General features: G+C 42.6%; 1 protein-coding gene across 1 annotated transcript in view; it reads right to left on the bottom strand.

The window, feature by feature from the left end:
* The window catches only part of LOC308323759 (uncharacterized protein), a 90,905-nt gene that overhangs the window by 46,733 nt on the left and 23,194 nt on the right, over positions 1 to 20,978 (bottom strand). Inside the window, exons 3-6 of the mRNA XM_080775566.1 lie at positions 9,496 to 9,561; positions 2,216 to 2,271; positions 1,011 to 1,086; positions 752 to 913 (exon numbers count right to left, since the gene is read on the bottom strand). Of these exons, the coding sequence (XP_080631692.1) occupies positions 752 to 913; positions 1,011 to 1,086; positions 2,216 to 2,271; positions 9,496 to 9,561 (360 nt within the window). The remainder of the gene's footprint in view (positions 1 to 751; positions 914 to 1,010; positions 1,087 to 2,215; positions 2,272 to 9,495; positions 9,562 to 20,978) is intronic.

Here is a 20,978-nt window from a genome sequence, read left to right as displayed (position 1 = left end):
AGGAAAAAAGATTCTACGAATGCCTTCTAAAATCCTGACAGTTTTCTGAGGAAAAACCCCATGTTTTTCTATGTGAGTCGTTCTCAAACATTTTCATGTCAAGGACCCCCAAAAAATATATATGCAATTGGCCGCCGACCCCCATCTGAAAATATGTTCTCAGATAATTAAACTGCTAGAGCAATACAAATCTTCTCTTATGGAGGGTCTCTGGCATATCTTTTCAAATGGGGGTCCGTGGGATAATGAGTGTCAATTTTTGGGGGTCCTTGACATGAAAACATTTGGGAACCACTGCCCTAGTGGTCTTGGATATAAGGCCAGTATAGGAACCTCATCTCTCTGTACACTATAACCAGCTCAGTGGCCTTGTGGTTATAGTGTCCGCCCTGAGACTGGGAGGTCGGGGTTCAATCCCCGGCCGGGTCATATACCAAAGACTCTAAAAATGGGACCCAATGCCTCCCTGCTTGACACTCAGCATCAAGGGTTGGATTGGGGGGTGTAAGTCCCTGCGACATACTAGCGTCATGTCCAGGGGGTGTACTTGTACATCAAGCTGCCTCACGCTACAGAAACAGGAGATAGGCTCCTGCCCCCTATGGGCCTCATGGCTCGGCAAGGCTACTTGCTTACTGTATACTAGCCTACTGTACATCAGACCTATGATGAGTATCACTTCACCCCTCCTCCACATCTGAGGGCGATCATCAGAGATGCACCTGATGAGAGGAGAGGCTGTTGTTGTTACCTATGATGGCCTGTTTGATGCTGGAGTGGACCGCCAGGATGTTCTTGTGGATCAGCTCCATGGGCCCGGGCCGGTGGGAGATCTTGTCGTTCAGCTCGTCGGTCAGACGGGCTCTCTTCAGCTGCAGCTGCCGGGCCTGCAGAGACGGCTCGGCCGACGTCTCTGCAAGGCGAAGCACAGGAAACACAAGGGGATTTATTTTAACCGATTTAAAAAAAAATGTAACCCTAAATGGTTAAAAATAACAAAACAAACACACCTTCAAGGATGTGCATCCTGATCAGCTCTGCACGCTGCGGACGGGCTTTGATCTTCCTCTTCAGATAATCCTCCGTCTGGAGGGGGGGGGGGAGAGAGAGAGAGAGAGAGAGAGAGAGAGAGAGAGAGAGAGAGAGAGTGGCAATTGAGATCAAGTACATGAGAGAAAGAGACTAAGGGCTGTATTTTGCGTGTCTTAAGTACCAGGTCTTATTCCCTAACTTGAGTAAACTAAAGACCTGGAGGTTGTGATCAATGCTCTTTGGCCACTCAGAATAGCCAAATGGCATTGATCACGCCTCCAGGTCTTTAGTTTACTCAAGTTATAGGGAATAAGACCTGGTACTTAACACACGCACAATACAGCCCTAACAGGGAATGAACAGAATGGTGGTGGGTGGAGGAAAGGACAGCAAGAGGACACAGTACTTTCTCTACGCTCTGGCTCATGGCTGCAAAACAGAAAGATCGGGTATTGGGTAAGACTGACGTTATGTGTCTTTCAGGACCTTTCACTGCTTTTTCACAGAATATTGATGAACGAAATTATCCCCCAGTATTTGTTTTGGGGCTATAATGCGCCTGCCACCACTTAGATAAGCTCTGGCAACGATGAATGCACCACGTTCAATCTCTATTCACCTCCCCCACGCAGAGAGACACATGAACGCACGCACGCACGCCTAACCTTAAGTTTGACCTTCACTGACACCATCACCTCAACACTGTAATTCCTTACTCTGCATGTTGTTCCTCTCCTCTCCTCTCCTCTCCTCTCCTCTCAGGTCAACTGTTGTATTACGTCTGAGTCTGTACTCTGTACACGGTGTATACAGCACGAAAATTGGAGGCATAAAATGTTGAGTCTAGATACTGTAGCATGTTATGTAGACATATATATATATGTATAGGCTACTCATATGGTTTCATGGTACAGATATTTTACTCCTACAGACAGTAGCTTACTCGTGATTCTTATTTCTTATGCTTTTGGTTCTTTAAGTACATTTTGAATTCACTTGTAACGGAGTAGTTATATACATTATACAGTATTGATATTGTTTTCCACCAGGCGTCAGAGAGCAGAGATGGATAGAGTACAGTACAGTACAGTACAGTACAGTACAGTACAGTACAGTACAGTACAGTACAGTACAGTACAGTCATCAGAGAGCAGAGATGGATAGAGGAGGAGGATATACTGACCCGGGCCCGTTCTAAACTCCGTCTCTGTTCGTGGAAGTTTGCTGAACTTTTCAACGCTGGAGAGAGAGAGAGAGAGAGAGAGAGAGAGAGAGAGATTGATTAGTATGGGCAGTACAGTGCATATACAGTACAGTTCATGACCTCCAGAACAGTGCTAAATATGAACGTCTCTCTCAATTCATTAAGGAACGTCAAAAGGAAAAGTGGACGAGGGAAGGTGATTACTCTCCTAAAGCGAAAGTCACTTTTTTTGACATTTGGATTTTGGAACGTCTATAATTGAAAGCAACAGTCATGTCGGACTGCTGATGAGCCGTGGCATGGAAAAAAATTACTTTACGATAAAACACCGTTACAGGGAGCGTCACAATAAAACATCGTCACAGGGAGCGTCACAATAAAACATCGTCACAGGGAGCGTCACAATAAAACATCACGTACACTCTCCAGTGGTCACATTAGTCACTAAGTCACTAGACTAATGTGCACATTAGTCACTTCCTCAAACCACTTTGCTTTGAGCAGCAATAACTGATATTAACATGATTAACATAATATTCACATCGATCCAGAATATCTCAGTGAGGAACAAAGATGTGCTTATACAGCCCCTTTTTGTTTTCATGTGGGGGATAAGCATCTTGAACTAAATATTATAGCAGGAATATCTAAATTAAAAAAAAGTCATGACAATTTTCTGAAAAACCTGCATGTTTCTATATCAGTGGATTTCAAAATGTCATGTCAAGGAGTCCAAAAATGATATGTACGGTAACTGGCCCCCCATCTGAAAATATGTTATTCTAGGAACCCCCCCCAGAAGATTTGCGTTAAAAACGTTCGCTCTGAAAGAATAATACATTAAAATATTTGCAGGACATTTTCACGATTTTTCAAAACAAATCAGCAGATTGTAGATGTAGATCAGCAGATCTACAAGCTCGTATTATACGAGAAATCTTGAAATTTCAGCATTCAACATGTCACCCTCTATAACTTCTGGTAAATGTCTCTAACTGTGTAGAACAGAAGGCGTTCTGAGTGGCAAAAAAAAAAACTACTTTATGACCTTGACAGCCCATGAATCCAAACAGAACATTCCTATCTGATTGCATTAAAACGACATTAAATAATGTTAAACACACTTTGCCACTCGATTTGCCACTCTCATTTCAGATGAGACAAACTCAATTAAGATTGTATTCATTCAAAAACCAAGCAAAGCCTGGCAAGGCAAGGCAAAACAAATGCTTAAGCAATACATTTTATAAAGTATACTAAATGCACTTCATTTCTGTCCAGTGTCCACCACTGTGCTAATGTTTTACCAGAGTCATTTTCTAGTAGGTTACTGGTTTTACTCAAGTGTGGCTTTTAGGTAGGCTATACTGTTTCTACACTGACTTTGTATATGAACTGTTTTAAATGTCTTTCAACCCAGAATCGATCCCGTATCCTCCAACATCATTACTTCACAGTCCCCTAATTCAGTGGTTCTCAAACCTTTTAATGTCAAGGACCCCCAGATTGACATTCATTAGCCTGCCTACCAAGGACCCCCATAAGAGAAGGTTTCTATGGCTCTAGCAGTAACTTTTTTTTTTTTTTTTCTTAAATTTTTATCCCACAATTTTGTAACCCAGTTTTTCTTTTTCACCCAGTGCCAATTATCTAATGTAATCCTGGGCGCTACACTTCCTCTGCCAACCTGGGGGGGGGGCAGCGGACTGACCTCATGCCTCCTTCTATGCATGAGGAGTCCAAGCTGCTTCTTTTCACCTGACAGAGGGGAATTTCCCCGGCCGGACGTAGCGCGTGGAAGGGACACGTTATTCCGACCAGTTCCTTTCCCCTCCATCAGGCGCCCCGGCTGGCCAGGGGGAGGTAGCAGTAACTTTTGATGACTGATTTAATGGCATTTCTATATCTCTGGGACCCCAATGTATATTATTGTAAGATCAAAGTAAATTTAACTCTGTCTGAGAGTGTGCAAATGGAACCAAATGGACCCGTTAAGGTCCATTTGTACAACAACAAAAAATACAGTAGTATTTACCAATAACAAAGGGAAGCCTACTATACGGAACTAGATGGAAAACATGAATCTTTCATGGATACTTTGCTCAGACCTACAGCAGCTAAATGTGATATTATTACCATCCAGTTTGCTTGTAGGTTTCTATGTACTTAAAGGGACACTTCACCCTTTTTGCAAAAGAATACATGTTAATGACGTTTAGAAGCTTTAGATCACATTCCTGGGGGTCTTTATGTGTGTAATATGTGGTTTTAGATATTTTAGATTGTAGCAGTGAGCCTGTTGTCTCTGATGTCATGGACACTGGGCTCACTTCCTTCCTGGACTACATGTTGTCTCAGTAAGACAGCTCTCCCCCCTATCCACAAGGAGGAGCAGTGCACCAAATAATTATGGGAATTGTAGTCCAGGAAGGTAGTGAGACCAGTGTCCATGACATCAGAGACAACAGGCTCACTGCTACAATCTAAAATATCTAAAACCACATATTACACACATAAATACCCCCAGGAAAGTGATCTAAAGCTTCTAAACGTCATTAACATATATTTTTTTGCAAAAAGGGTGAAGTGTCCCTTTAATTATGTGGTACAAATTTTCCAAGTGACTATGCACGCACACACACACACACACACACACACACACACACACACACACACGTGCACACTTGTGCACATGCTGTGACCTCAATGGGTCAGTTGCCCTCTGGCAAGACTACTGGCGCTGGCTCAACCTCAGTTCAGTTCACGCCACTGAGCACTGTCACATCTCTCACGTGCACGCACACACACACACACACACACACACACACACACACACACACACACACACACACACACACTAATAATACACATAGGGGCATGCACCACAACCTGTAGATGTTAAAGGACCACTTCACCACTTTTCAACCTATCTTCATATACCAGTAAGACGCGCAAAGCGAACGCAGCTCGTACATATTTGGGTTTTGGACGTATAGCTGCTTTGGGGACTCCTTATATGGTTATGGCTGAGTCATGGTGACGTAATCACTCAGCTCCATATATGGGCACAAAAGCGGGACAGACAGACACACAGACCGACACACAGACATGATCTGCTAGGTCTCATAGTAAGTGCTCACTGCGTTCGCAATCACTGCGTTCGCAATCACTGCGTTCGCAATCACTGCGTTCGCAATAATAGGTCCTCACTAATAATCATGAAAAAAATGGCACGATTTTTTTCTACTCAGTCTGTGTCTCATATATAGGAGGGCTGTGGGTAGTTTAGAAACAGTCTACCAGTGACATCATCATTAGGCAGATTTTTTTTTTAAAACAACAAAAATGTTTAGACTTTCATTATCGTGAGAACGATCCATTTTCGCATTGCAACTTTTCAGGACTAGAAAGCCTGCAGTTTCTATTAGCTTGGATTCCCCATTGATGATGTCACTGGAAGACGGTTTCTGAACTGCCCACAGCCCTCCTATGAGACACAGACTGAGTAGAAAACAATCATGTCATTTTATCATGATTATTAGTGAGGACCTATTATATGAAGATATAGGTTGAAAAGTGGTGAAGTGGTCCTTTAATGTGTGCCCCCGGGGATGGACAGTGGCATCTCTTTGACCTCTCACCCCTGGGGGGGGGGGGGGGGGGGGGGGGCTATATGAACCTTCCTGCCACTCAGCTGGAGGGGAAAGGAGGGAATGGATGGATGGGAGGGGCAGAGAGAGAGAGAGAGAGAGAGAGAGAGAGAGAGGGAAGGAGAAGCTATAGAGAGATAGGTGGATGATGAGGTCAGAGAGACACAAGACCCCTATGTTCCTCTGCATGACGATTGGCTGCAGCGTGAATGGGCTCTCTGGTGCAGCCAATCATCACGCCACTGCGTGGCGTGCATGGCAGAAGGCCCCAAGCCTTTAACCTATACCCGCCCGACCATGCAGCGCTGCCATCTAGTGGCAGGGTTCCGTTGGTGCACACACACACACACACGGTGGTGGAGCTTCTATTATTGAAAGCCATTCACTGACAAACCAGAAGACCGTCCGGAAGTGAACTCAAACCAGAAGACCGTCCGGAAGTGAACTCAAACCAGAAGACCGTCCGGAAGTGAACTCAAACCAGAAGACCGTCCGGAAGTGAACTCAAACCAGAAGACCGTCCGGAAGTGAACTCAAACCAGAAGACCGTCCGGAAGTGAACTCAAACCAGAAGACCGTCCGGAAGTGAACTCAAAACCAGAAGACCGTCCGGAAGTGAACTCAAACCAGAAGACCGTCCCGGAAGTGAACTCAAACCAGAAGACCGTCCGGAAGTGAACTCAAACCAGAAGACCGTCCGGAAGTGAACCCAAACCAGAAGACCGTCCGGAAGTGAACTCAAACCAGAAGACCGTCCGGAAGTGAACTCAAACCAGAAGACCGTCCGGAAGTGAACTCAAACCAGAAGACCGTCCGGAAGTGAACTCAAACCAGAAGACCGTCCGGAAGTGAACTCACGGAGGCGGCGGCTGTTTTGACGCGCGGCGTTCGCAGACGGTGTGTGTTAATTGGGCTCTACACACATGCTGCATGTGTATGGGGGGGGGTGAGCAGAGTCTCAGAGGGGTATAAATATCATGTGAGGTTTAGGGTGTCACTTTATTATAGCACTGTGTGTCATACTGTGGGCTGCTGAGGCCGTTCTCACACTACGGGTCCCTTTCAGCCCGCGCACGCACACACGCACGCACACGCACACACGCACGCACACGCACGCACGCACACGCACATGCACATGCACACGCACACGCACGCACACGCACGCACGCACACGCACATGCACATGCACGCACACACGCACGCACACGCACGCACGCACACGCACACTAGTGCTGCTATTCATTCGGGTGAAAGTTGCTCAGTGGTTTTGAAGCACCTCCAAAGCCAAATGTGTACAAAATGTGCCCAATGTAAAAGAGAGCCCCCTGAGGTTATGAACAGTAGTGTGTATTATTTGGTGGTATTATGGATGGCTGGGACTGTGAAGACCATGTCCTTGAGTTAAACCTTAATGCATTTAGACCTGGGAACGATTCTGTTGTTCCAGGGACCCCCCCCCCCCCCCCGGGACCCCCCCCCCCAGAAGCAAAGATTTGAGTTAAAAACATTTCGCTCTGAAAGAAAATAGTCAAAGACTTGTGCCACATTTTCACGATTTTTCAAAAATAGCAGACCTACAATGGGGGTCCCTGGCATATCCTTTTAAATGGGGGGTCCCCACCGGCTAATGCGTGTCATTTTGGGGGGGTCCTTGAAATGAAAGAGTTTGGGAACCACTGCTCTAGGACTCTAGCAAAATTAAACCCGACGACTGAAAATGTTTGCATGAGCAAGTCTTAAATGTGCCATTTGTGCACATTTACAACGGTATAGTCGACGGACATTATTCGCCTTAGTTTTAGTCGACAAAATCAACACTGCAGTAGACGGGTGCAGGCTTTAGTTCCGACATACTATTGATCCGAAACCTCAATCCTAACCTAACCCTAACCGCAAGCACGGGAGCAGCGCATGTCGGACCATCGCTTTTTCGCATCGCATCGCTTCGGATCTTCGGTGTGTCGGAAAAGCGTGCGCACCCCGCAGTAGACAGACCGCCACCTTGCTTTCCAAACTGTAACCGGCATTTCTTGTGCGATAGACAGCACTGTTCTAACCACAAGCTAAATGACTTGAAGCGCTATACTGTATATTTCTTGTGCGATAAGACAGTTCTAACCACAACCCAAATGACTTGAAGCGCTATACTGTATATTTCTTGTGCGATAGACAGACAGCACTGTTCTAACCACAAGCTAAATGACTTAAATCGCTATATACTGTATATTTCTTGTGCGATAAAGACAGCACTGTTCTAACCACAACCCAAATGACTTGAAGCTCTATACTGTGTGAGAAGTAGCATGTGAAAAAGAAAAGCGACCCAGATGTCTGCTTCTCATTGGCCGAACAACTAAAGGCTGTTTGAATGTGCCACCGCAGCAGCAAAGAAAGTCAATTCAGCAAAAAAACAAATAAACAAGCTATAATTCATGTAACTCTGGGGCTCATGTAGAACCTGGTCGATTTAAATCTTATATAATAATAATAATAATAAAACTTTATTTGTATAGCACCTTTCATGACATGAAATGCAGCTCAAAGTGCTTTACAGAAAAATGGAGAATAAAAGAAAAGCAAGGCAACAACATTAAGAACAGTAATGCAATACAGTGAGGACATGAATAACAAAAATAAAAAATAAAAGATCAATTAAAAGCAATGTTGTATATACCCGATTCGTTCAAATTGATTCGCCCAATTTTTCTCAATAAATCACTAATCTCTATATAGCAATGTGCATGCATATAAGTTTTGTGTCAACTTTGTATATGATTTCCATATCCAGCAATCTCTCGTTTCACACTTTTTAGCAAGTGGACGTACAGTAACCCCTGACCTTTACAGAATGCTCTGCGAACCATAGAGAACACCAAATGAAGACTGTCAAAACAGACGCCAGTGGGACGGGTGGATGTATAAGAAATCCATTATGTCAATGCAAAAACAGTTTTTGTTTTATATTTAGAAAGGGAGACAAGTTATTTTAGCAATATGTGCCATTATAAAGCAACGCTATTTTATGTTTTCAGAGAATTAATGGGGAAACTACTACTATACTACAATCTACCATAGATCCGGGGGCCACATGCCCAATGTATTATGTCCAATGTATCTGTATTTAGTTCATAGAGTTAACACAACTATAATTAACTAAGCAATGTGGCCCTCTGGAGTGAGTGAGAGATAACAGTGGCCCTCTGCGTCGTCAAAGTTTCCCACGCCTGATATACTATACTATAAAAAATAAAATAAAACATTGCATGGATGCACCTGGGACGTATCCTCAGTGATGTATCCTCAGTGATGTATCCTGAGGTCATCACCTGGGACGTATCCTCAGTGCTGTATCCTGAGGTCAACGGGGTTTCGGGTCTCCCAACATCACACCCCTCACTCAGGCGACCCAGCCGGGAGTGATCAAGTCCCGACTTACGTCCCCAGTAGCTATACCCTCGATCAGTCCCACTACTAGGGAAAAACCAGGGCCACACAATCCGTTGGAACTACTCCAGAATGACTCTGCCAGGGCTGGGAGGTATACACTTCTGTGTATATTATTACTATATTATACTATACTGTACAGTTTAAGATATGTACTGTACTTACGTGGCATGATTCCCTGGCTGACCAGCTCCTCTCTGGTCCTTCTCTGCTGCAGCTTCAACTGAAGAACTTTACAGAGAGACAGAGAGAGAGACAGAGAGAGACAGAGTGAGACAGACACAGAGAGAGAGAGAGAGAGAGACAGAGAGAGACAGAGAGAGACAGACACAGAGAGAGAGAGAGAGAGAGAGACAGAGAGAGACAGAGTGAGACAGACACAGAGAGAGAGAGAGAGAGAGAGAGAGAGAGAGAGAGAGACAGAGAGAGACAGAGTGAGACAGACACAGAGAGAGAGAGAGAGAGACAGAGAGAGACAGAGTGAGACAGACACAGAGAGAGAGAGAGAGAGAGAGAGAGAGAGAGAGAGAGAGAGAGACAGAGAGAGACAGAGAGAGACAAGCAAAATAAAAATGTTAAATGCGGCTGTGTTTCCCGTCCTCCTTTCTCTTTCTGCTTAGAACGCACAACTAACTGATAACCCTTAGTAGTATAGGTGACAACATTGAACTGATAACCCTTAGTAGTATAGGTGACAACATTGAACTGATAACCCTTAGTAGTATAGGTGACAACATTGAACTGATAACCCTTAGTAGTATAGGTGACAACATTGAACTGATAACCCTTAGTAGTATAGGTGACAACATTGAACTGATAACCCTTAGTAGTATAGGTGACAACATTGAACTGATAACCCTTAGTAGTATAGGTGACAACATTGAACTGATAACCCTTAGTAGTATAGGTGACAACATTGAACTGATAACCCTTACAGGTGACAACATTGAACTGATAACCCTTAGTAGTACAGGTGACAACATTGAACTGATAACCCTTAGTAGTATAGGTGACAACATTGAACTGTAGTATAGGTGACAACATTGAACTGATAACCCTTAGTAGTATAGGTGACAACATTGAACTGATAACCCTTAGTAGTATAGGTGACAACATTGAACTGATAACCCTTAGTAGTATAGGTGACAACATTGAACTGATAACCCTTAGTAGTATAGGTGACAACATTGAACTGATAACCCTTAGTAGTATAGGTGACAACATTGAACTGATAACCCTTAGTAGTATAGGTGACAACATTGAACTGATAACCCTTAGTAGTATAGGTGACAACATTGAACTGATAACCCTTAGTAGTATAGGTGACAACATTGAACTGATAACCCTTACAGGTGACAACATTGAACTGATAACCCTTAGTAGTATAGGTGACAACATTGAACTGATAACCCTTAGTAGTATAGGTGACAACATTGAACTGATAACCCTTAGTAGTATAGGTGACAACATTGAACTGATAACCCTTAGTAGTATAGGTGACAACATTGAACTGATAACCCTTAGTAGTATAGGTGACAACATTGAACTGATAACCCTTAGTAGTATAGGTGACAACATTGAACTGATAACCCTTAGTAGTATAGGTGACAACATTGAACTGATAACCCTTAGTAGTATAGATGACAACATTGAACTGATAACCCTTACAGGTGACAACATTGCATAGGCCTATATCCACTCCAAAAGAAGCAGGGAAGCTAAACCTATACGACTCAAAGCACACTTCAACAGCCGGAGACGGAGTCGGAGACAATGCCACACCGTCAAGTCAACTCACACGGAGATAAGCCCTTCTTTTTCATATTTTACACACCGCAACTGTACGGCTGTTTGCATTTATACGAGACTGAAAGGAACGGAGGATGATAATGAAGCTATATATTAATTAGTGTCTAAAACACACTGGAGGAGAAATGTCTGTGTCTATCATGTTCCGATGGTTCCTCTGAACAGAGGAGGTTGTGGGTATTGACATAGTGAAAGTCACACAACGCACGCACACAGCCACGCACACACACACTCTAAAGGGAAGGGGAAACACACACACACACACACACACACACACACACACACACACACACACACACACACACACACACACACACACACACACACACACACACACACACACACACACACACACACACACACACACACACACACACACACACACACACACACACACACACACACACACACAGCACCATTCTGACACATTTCTGAAACCAGAAAGAGAGTAAATGGAAAGGGAAGCAAAAAATATATATCATTGACAGCTTATTGATTATGATGAACAATATCTGTCTCTAAGCTCTGGCATCACTTCCTCTGGCTTTTTAGGCAAACTACTGTATCTTGATGACAAGGCAGCTTATACTTCACTTTTCCCTTTCTCTGCAACTCAAGTTGAGGAGAATACTGTATATCTATTTGCCTGGCTGACAGAATACTGCAGAATACTGTATATCTATTTGCCTGGCTGACAGAATACTGCAGAATACTGTATCTATTTGCCTGGCTGACAGAATACTGCAGAATACTGTATCTATTTGCCTGGCTGACAGAATACTGCAGAATACTGTATCTATTTGCCTGGCTGACAGAATACTGCAGAATACTGTATCTATTTGCCTGGCTGACAGAATACTGTATCTATTTGCCTGGCTGACAGAATACTGTATCTATTTGCCTGGCTGACAGAATACTGTATATCTATTTGCCTGGCTGACAGAATACTGTATCTATTTGCCTGGCTGACAGAATACTGTATATCTATTTGCCTGGCTGACAGAATACTGCAGAATACTGTATCTATTTGCCTGGCTGACAGAATACTGCAGAATACTGTATCTATTTGCCTGGCTGACAGAATACTGCAGAATACTGTATCTATTTGCCTGGCTGACAGAATACTGTATATCTATTTGCCTGGCTGACAGAATACTGCAGAATACTGTATATCTATTTGCCTGGCTGACAGAATACTGCAGAATACTGTATATCTATTTGCCTGGCTGACAGAATACTGTATCTATTTGCCTGGCTGACAGAATACTGCAGAATACTGTATCTATTTGCCTGGCTGACAGAATACTGTATATATTTGCCTGGCTGACAGAATACTGCAGAATACTGTATCTATTTGCCTGGCTGACAGAATACTGCAGAATACTGTATCTATTTGCCTGGCTGACAGAATACTGCAGAATACTGTATCTATTTGCCTGGCTGACAGAATACTGTATATCTATTTGCCTGGCTGACAGAATACTGTATCTATTTGCCTGGCTGACAGAATACTGTATCTATTTGCCTGGCTGACAGAATACTGTATCTATTTGCCTGGCTGACAGAATACTGTATCTATTTGCCTGGCTGACAGAATACTGTATATCTATTTGCCTGGCTGACAGAATACTGTATCTATTTGCCTGGCTGACAGAATACTGTATCTATTTGCCTGGCTGACAGAATACTGTATCTATTTGCCTGGCTGACAGAATACTGTATATCTATTTGCCTGGCTGACAGAATACTGTATATCTGGCTGACAGCTCAAGTTGAATTTCAAGCCACAAGCTCAAGTTCAATCTTGATGAGACGGAGCTACTCCTAGTTATCCTGACCCTCCTCCGCAATACTTATCTCGACAGCACTCAGCAGTGACTGACAGTGACTGACCAGCACTCAGCAGTGACTGACCAGCACTCAGCAGTGAATGACAGTGAATGACCAGGACTCAGCAGTGAATGACCAGCACTCAGCAGTGAATGACAGTGAATGACCAGCACTCAGCAGTGAATGACCAGCACTCAGCAGTGAATGACAGTGAATGACCAGCACTCAGCAGTGAATGACAGTGAATGACCAGCACTCAGCAGTGAATGACCAGCACTCAGCAGTGAATGACAGTGAATGACCAGCACTCAGCAGTGAATGACCAGCACTCAGCAGTGAATGACAGTGAATGACCAGCACTCAGCAGTGAATGACAGTGAATGACCAGCACTCAGCAGTGAATGACCAGCACTCGGCAGTGAATGACAGTGAATGACCAGCACTCAGCAGTGAATGACAGTGAATGACCAGCACTCAGCAGTGAATGACCAGCACTCGGCAGTGAATGACAGTGAATGACCAGCACTCAGCAGTGAATGACAGTGAATGACCAGCACTCAGCAGTGAATGACAGTGAATGACCAGCACTCAGCAGTGAATGACAGTGAATGACCAGCACTCAGCAGTGAATGACCAGCACTCGGCAGTGAATGACCAGCACTCGGCAGTGAATGACCAGCACTCGGCAGTGAATGCAGAATGGAAACGTCTGCAGATTAATCTTAAAGTGATTGTGGCACATCACATGTCGACCAATACCAGGCACAGACATTCAAGGAAATAATTAACATGCTGTCGTTGTATGATAAAGGGGGAGGGGTTAGGGGAGGGGCTGATAGTGTGGTGTCACTATTATTACTGTATATAATATATAAATATAAAATAAAAGGCGAAAACAGAACTATGCACTATGCAGTATGCACAACCTTTATACATAACAACGGTGACATGCTATAAACTATACACTTGACAAATGTGACCAGATTTGACTGAGAGACTGCCATCGATCGCGCAAATTCCAGCGTTTCACCAGAGGAGAAAAACTTTTTTTTTTTAAATTCACAAATTAGAGCATGTCTGAAACAAATGTGAACAGAGCTGAAATCGACATGTAATTATGAAATAAATGCCCAAACATGTGGCTATAGGTGTAATGTTAGAGACCACAGAAGACATGTAAATATGAAATAAATGCTTAAACATGTAGCTATAGGTGTAATGTTAGAGACCACAGAAGACATGTAAATATGAAATAAATGCTTAAACATGTAGCTATATGTGTAATGTTAGAGACCACAGAAGACATGTAAATATGAAATAAATGCTTAAACATGTAGCTATATGTGTAATGTTAGAGACCACAGAAGATATGTAAATATGAAATAAATGCCCAAACATGTAGCTATATAGGTGTAATGTTAGAGACCACAGAAGTGAACCTTTTCAAGCCTGTTTTCTCAACTCATTAATCTATAAGCCATATCTCCAAAACTGGTGGGTCCATCCGCATGCATCAGGGTCCAAAATGAGGAAATTAACTTGAGATTAATTTACCCATGCAGTTGCCTGCCATTGATTCTGTCTGAAATCCTTTTTACCCTCTTCTGATTTTGCGAATATTGGAAAATGTAGTACTGAAATCAACCAGCAGGTGGAGCAGTTGAGTATGTTTTTATAATAGGCCTGAACCCTGCACTATAATTTGGAATAATATGACCTACTGTACCAATAAGTCTACACAATTAGAGAATGTTGTTATCTTGATAGTTTTCCTGTCACCTCTCCTTTTTTAAATAGGCTACTGTATTTATTTGGCATTTTGTAGTATGAAAAAAGGGCAAAAAAACTGTGGCAGATAAATTAGGCCTATGTAAATGTCCCACATGAGTACAAATACAATAGCAAATGCAGACAGTGAGCCGGGAAAGAACACCAACTATCCAGTTGAAAGCAGCCGGCACGTCGAAGTCTGGGGCACGGCACTTGAGACATATAACCGTTATATTTACGACCAACAAATGTCCTTTTGAAACACCCTCTTGTGGTTTACACCGAGCATGCTATACGATATTAAGTGAAAAGGCTCCTTTCCAACACTCTCCGTGAACAGTGTGGGCCTGTGAGATTCACCGTAATACGTACCGTTTCAAGGCTATAGAGCGCTAAAACTCCCTTTCACCACCTTCCTGTGAGCTGTGTGCAATCTCTCCACAGCTGAGGCCAATAAGGTGTTTCTCAGACAGAGAGAGGTGATAATAACGCAAACAATGATGAACTGAAACAAGATTCCCTGACCGGTTTCCTTTTTTTAAAACGCTAATTATTTCTTAAGCCATTTTGGGGGCGGGAACCTCTTTTTTGTGTTAGCATCATGCTATGCTTTAGCTATTGAAAAACAGCAGATCTACAAGCTCGTAGCGCGCCACTCACGAGCTTGTAGGTTCTGCTATTTTTGAAAAATCGAAAGAACGACTGACACATAGAAACATAGCTTTTTCAGAAAACTGTCAGGATGTAGAAGAACATTTATAGAATCTGATCTCAGGTCAGAATGGGTTAGCCTTGTATCACGAATGCATGTGAATAGAACTCACTTTGATGACAACATTCTCTCCGGCCGTGCCTGATTATTATACTGTTGATTTTGTCCCTCACGTTAAATTCTCTCTGAATAAAAAACAGCCGCACGAAAACACAGACTTGCCAAAGAACACACGTGCGTGCACGGCACGTGCGCACCGTCTCTCAACCTAAACTAAACAAACAGATTCTTAGAAAAATCTCACACACACACACCCAGGATTCTGACACACACACACACACACACACACACACACACACACACACACACACACACACACACAGTGGACAAGCAAGTGATGCAATGTGCATAATTCTGAAATGTACTTCATTGCACTAATGTCATACAAATATACACGGACAGAGATGTAATAGGAAAAAATTGCTTTAAAAAGTAAAGCCTATCTGAGTTGGGATTTAAATTGCATAATCAATCAATTGTGCTGATTTATTTTATTTCTTTATTTGTGTATCTCTCACTCTCATGGGGTTGTTTTTACTGATAACAATTAACACCGTTTCTGGTCTGGAAGCTTCCTCGTCACAAGATATTAGAGCAGATATTAGATATTAGAGAAGTTATTAGATATTAGAGCAGGTATTAGATATTAGAGCAGTTATTAGATATTAGAGCAGATATTAGATATTAGAGCAGATATTAGATATTAGAGAAGTTATTAGATATTAGAGCAGATATTAGATATTAGAGCAGATATTAGATATTAGAGCAGATATTAGAGCGGTATATGCCGTGTCATTTGCTATGGATTGAAATTCATTGTGCGATAAAAGTCATTACAACATTTGGGTTTAATTCCCACTGTCAAAATGCGCCGTGTGTGCGCCGTGTGGCTGGACACAAGTCGGCCATAGATGGATAGATTTTATTTCGGTCCATAAAAGGAAAAAAGGAGTACATACAGAGGTACTGTACATACATTAATATCCACTAGTAACTAGTGAAAGGTGAAGGCAGAAGCCGAGGCTTATTGCGCCTACCCTTATTTGAACATAATAACTCAGATTACACTATAAGCAGAGTATATAATGTCAGACGTAGATTACATAAAATAAAATAAAAACTATAAGGTTCTGGCCATTGATTCTGAGAAATCTATGACTTGTGCTATAGGGGGGAGGGGGGCGGGTGGATTGTTACTGTATATACTGTTAGTCTGTGAATTATTAGACAGGCTTTTCTGTGTTATTGTTTGAGACGGGGCTTTTCTTGTGTCATTGTTTGAGATCCATCAAGTCGACAGATTCCAAACCTATTAACCCATTTTGGGCGGGACCCCTTTTCGGTGTTAGCATTATGTCATGCTTTAGCTATTGAAAAATAGCAGATCTACAAGCTCATAGCGCGCCACCGAGTGGCGCGCTACGAGCTTGTAGGTCTGCTATTTTTGAAAAATCGAAGAACGACTGACATTTTTAGAATCTGATCTCAGGTCAGAATGGGTTAATCAGACCAGTGTGTGTCCAGTGGAAACCTCGTATGAATCTGATCTCAGGTCAGAATGGGTTAAAAGAGTACGTAATGCTGTGTAAGTGGTTGAGATGGTGGGAGCGGTGCGGCGTGAGACCAATGGTGTGTTTTTACTCGCGTTGTCCATATTTGGGAATATCGGGGGTGCTCGCCAGCCGAAGCGGCGCATGCACGTTTTTACACTGTTTAATGCAGCCCGTGACGGCGTGACCCAAACTAGTGCAGATAGCAGATCTACAAGCTCACAACATGTCGCTTCGTGCCACTGCCACGTTGTGACTGTGAGCTACTTCACTACTTCTTAGATATTTGTTGTCATTTATGGAATTTCTTAAATTTTTCTGTAATTTCTTCATGACATTTTTTTCCATGACATTCATGAAAAGTTTTGCTTTTTTGGGAACGTTTTTTGAAAATGTTTTGAAATGTCATTAAAAAACCAAATGTAAGAAACCTAAACTAAGGGTACCCATAATAACAATGTGTCCTACAAATGGGTCCCGACTCACGAACCGTACTGTTCCACATCCCTGTGACAAAGTTCCCACAGTATGTGCAAAACATACTGTACTCTGCAATAAAAATCATTCAGATTCTGATTCTGCAGTGCTCTCTCTCTCTCTCTCTAGACTCTACAGTCTAGTAGAGTCTCTCTCTCTCTCTCTCTCTCTCTCTCGACTCTCGGCAGGTCCAGTGTTCTATTTTTGTGTCCATGCTGCAACCCTGTGGAACCCAATACCTCTGGACACACCGTTGAGTTATGGGAAATGTTACTGTAAATCACTAACCTGCAAGACACCCCCAAATAGCGTGTGTGTGTGTGTGTGTGTACTGTGTACACTACACACACAAACACACACACGTGTACACAAACACGTACACATGCACGCACGCCACGCACGCATGCACGCACACCACGAACACACAGGCTGGACCTGTGGATTTGGAACATGTGTGGAAGTGGGGTTTGGATTAGCTCGGGTCCATAGCCTTCTACTGCTTCGATTCTTGTTGTGTCAATAGAAAGACTACTTTCCTTAGTGGACGCACTCTGAGTACTGCATCTAAAACTGCTTTCAAAGTCCAGAAAGAAATGGCAAGTACTGGTTATATCAGAGTGGTGATTGAGGCTCAAACCATTAGAAATAACTTTGAGGGACATAGGCAATATGATATTAAATATTAAAAGCCGTTTTAAAATGCATGTTATTTGCGCTGAAAGTCCCATAGCCTTATACTGCAGGGCAGAATGGAAGCAGTGGAAGGCTATGGACCAGAGCTAGGTTTGAAAACTTTGGATGAGGATTAGCGTGAGGAGACATGCGCCTGGCACGTCCCGTAAAAGCGAGGTTTATTAGACAGACATGGAGACGGAGAGAGGAAGAGAGAGAGAGAGAGAGAGAGAGAGAGAGAGAGAGAGAGAGAGAGAGAGAGAGAGAGAGGAGAGAGAGAGAAAAGCCGACAGATGAAGTGATGTTTGGGAATAGGAGAAACAGACAGAGGATAGCAGCTGGAATGGATCAGTGTGTGTGTCAGTGTGTGAGTCAGTGTACACACACACACACACACACACACACACACACACACACACACACACACACACACACACACACACACTGCCCGGAGCAGTGTGGTAACCAGGTCTTCGCTTACGGGTGTGTGTGTGGGCGAAGTACAACAATGTGCAAACACAGCAGCAAGATTTGTGAGTTGCTGTGATAGGAGAAGGATATCAAATGGAACACAACCACCCTAAAGACTAATCATTGTGTATATTCCTGCACTAGTATACCTGCATCGAGTGATCTTGGTACATAGAAGTTGATCTATTGAAGATTCTGACCTTCAAAGTACATCATTTTTGTTTTGATTGTATTGCTGTATATTGTTGTATTGTTCTGTCTGCTTTGGCAATGTAAACGTATGTTTTCTCATGCCAATAAAGCCCTTTGAATTGAATTGAATTGTGTGCGTAACTCTAAGAGTGTATACAAATGTGTACAGTCTCAGAGTTATGGAGGGGGGGGGGGGGGGGGCACCTTGAAATTAAAAAGTGTGAGAACCACTAAAGCACACTAAATGGAATCATTGGTATTTACACCTCCTGTGTAGGAAGTATATCGAAGCTCCGGCCCCGGAAATATAGGAAGAGTTATTCTGTGTGCATAATATATTAGCCCATTCTCACGTTTCTGTACTACACATACTACAGAGATTAAAATTAGAGCTGGGACTCGATAAAAAAAAAAAAAAATCTAATTAATCAGAGGCTTTGTAGTTAATTAATCTAGATGAATCGCATTTTAATCGCATATCAATATTCAACCTGAGAACAGCGAGAAACCTTTTTTTTTTTTTTTTTAATGTTTTTTGGTATCCCAGTGAATCAATGAATAGTGACTATACAGGATACCACTCATTTTCAACATTTTACTGTCATTAATATATAGCTGTTGTGGAAATAATAATAAAAAGTCACCCCATTCTGTGTTGCCTAGAACTGGAGGTCTGAAAGAATATCAACTTAAGGCGGTGCAGCAGCCTAATGAGCCTATATTCAGTACTGGAAATGCGCCCAGTGAGAAACGTTCCGCCTTAAAAAAAAAAAGTGCGATTAATTTTTCTGTAGTTAATTAATCTAAATTAATCGCATAAAGTCCCGGCCCTAATTAAAATAGGGTGCATTCTGCATCCCAAAACACAGTTTATAGTTAACCCATTCGGGGCGGGAACCCATATTGGTATCTTACCCCCTCAGGCCGGGAACCCATATTTGGGTTCTGTACAGTATGTACAGTATTCAAAAATGTAATTTTTTTTGATGCTGCTATATAAATATTTGAAGTTTTTCAGAAGTTTGTCAGGATTTAGAGGCGTTTTTAGAATCGGCCTTAGGCCTAAATGGGTTTTAGCTTTTGTTATAATAATAATTTATTCTTCTGTTTTCTATACATGAATATAACCACATTATAACCATATCAAAATGGGAGTTAAATGCTGCAATTTGTAAAAAAAAAAGGCAAAATAATGACTCCTATAACGTCGTTGAAGTGGGACTCATAAAATGTCCCTGGGACTCATTTCTAAAAGACCATCCCTGCATCCTGGGACTCATTACATTGAAAACCTGTTTACATCACTGATACTACACACTACATACTACATACAAGTAAGATGCGCAAACGCGGGAAGCGAACGCAGCTCGTACATATTTGGGTTTTTTAAAGATTTTTTTTAAGTTATTTTTTTTTAAGTTAAGGTTTTGTAAGTTAAGGTGTGTGTGTGTTATTTTTTTTAAGTTACTTTTTTTAAGTTAAGTTTTTTTTAAGTTAAGGTGTGTGTGTGTGTTATTTTTTTTAAGTTAAGTTTTTTTAAGTTAAGGTGTGTGTGTGTGTGTGTTTTTTTTTTTGTGTGATACAGCTGCACCCTCTGGTGTCGGGCAGGTGTTGTAACAGCGGGACAGACAGACAGACAGACAGACACACACACACAGACACACAGACAGACATGATCTGCTAGGTCTCATAGTTAGTGCTCACTGCGTTCGCAACTACATACTAGAGTGTCCTGAAGTTGGCATGGCGTGCTACATATGCCCCACAGCTTGCTGGCTGGTGAAAAAAAAAATCTCCGAGTACTGTGGGTGATTCTCGGGATGCACTAGTAAACATTCAGACCTACAGTATACGCAGTACGCACCTGTTCCAAACCTATCTTAACAAGCCAATTGGCCCCCAGCAGATAAGAGTTCAGTTACAGAGACAGGAATTCAGCCTTGAGCTTTTCAACCAGCCAGTGGTTCTTATTAAACATTTTCATGTCAAGTAAGTAGTAAGTAAGCCTTGCCCGAGCCATGAGGCCCATAGGGCATGCAGGAGCCTATCTCCTGTTTCTGTAGCGTGAGGCAGCTTGATGTACAAGTACACCCCCTGGACATGAC

This window comes from Protomyctophum bolini (assembly GCF_963924005.1).
Source record: "Protomyctophum bolini genome assembly, chromosome: 11".
Taxonomy (NCBI): Eukaryota; Metazoa; Chordata; class Actinopteri; order Myctophiformes; family Myctophidae; genus Protomyctophum; species Protomyctophum bolini.
This window is presented reverse-complemented; position numbering and strand designations above follow the sequence as displayed.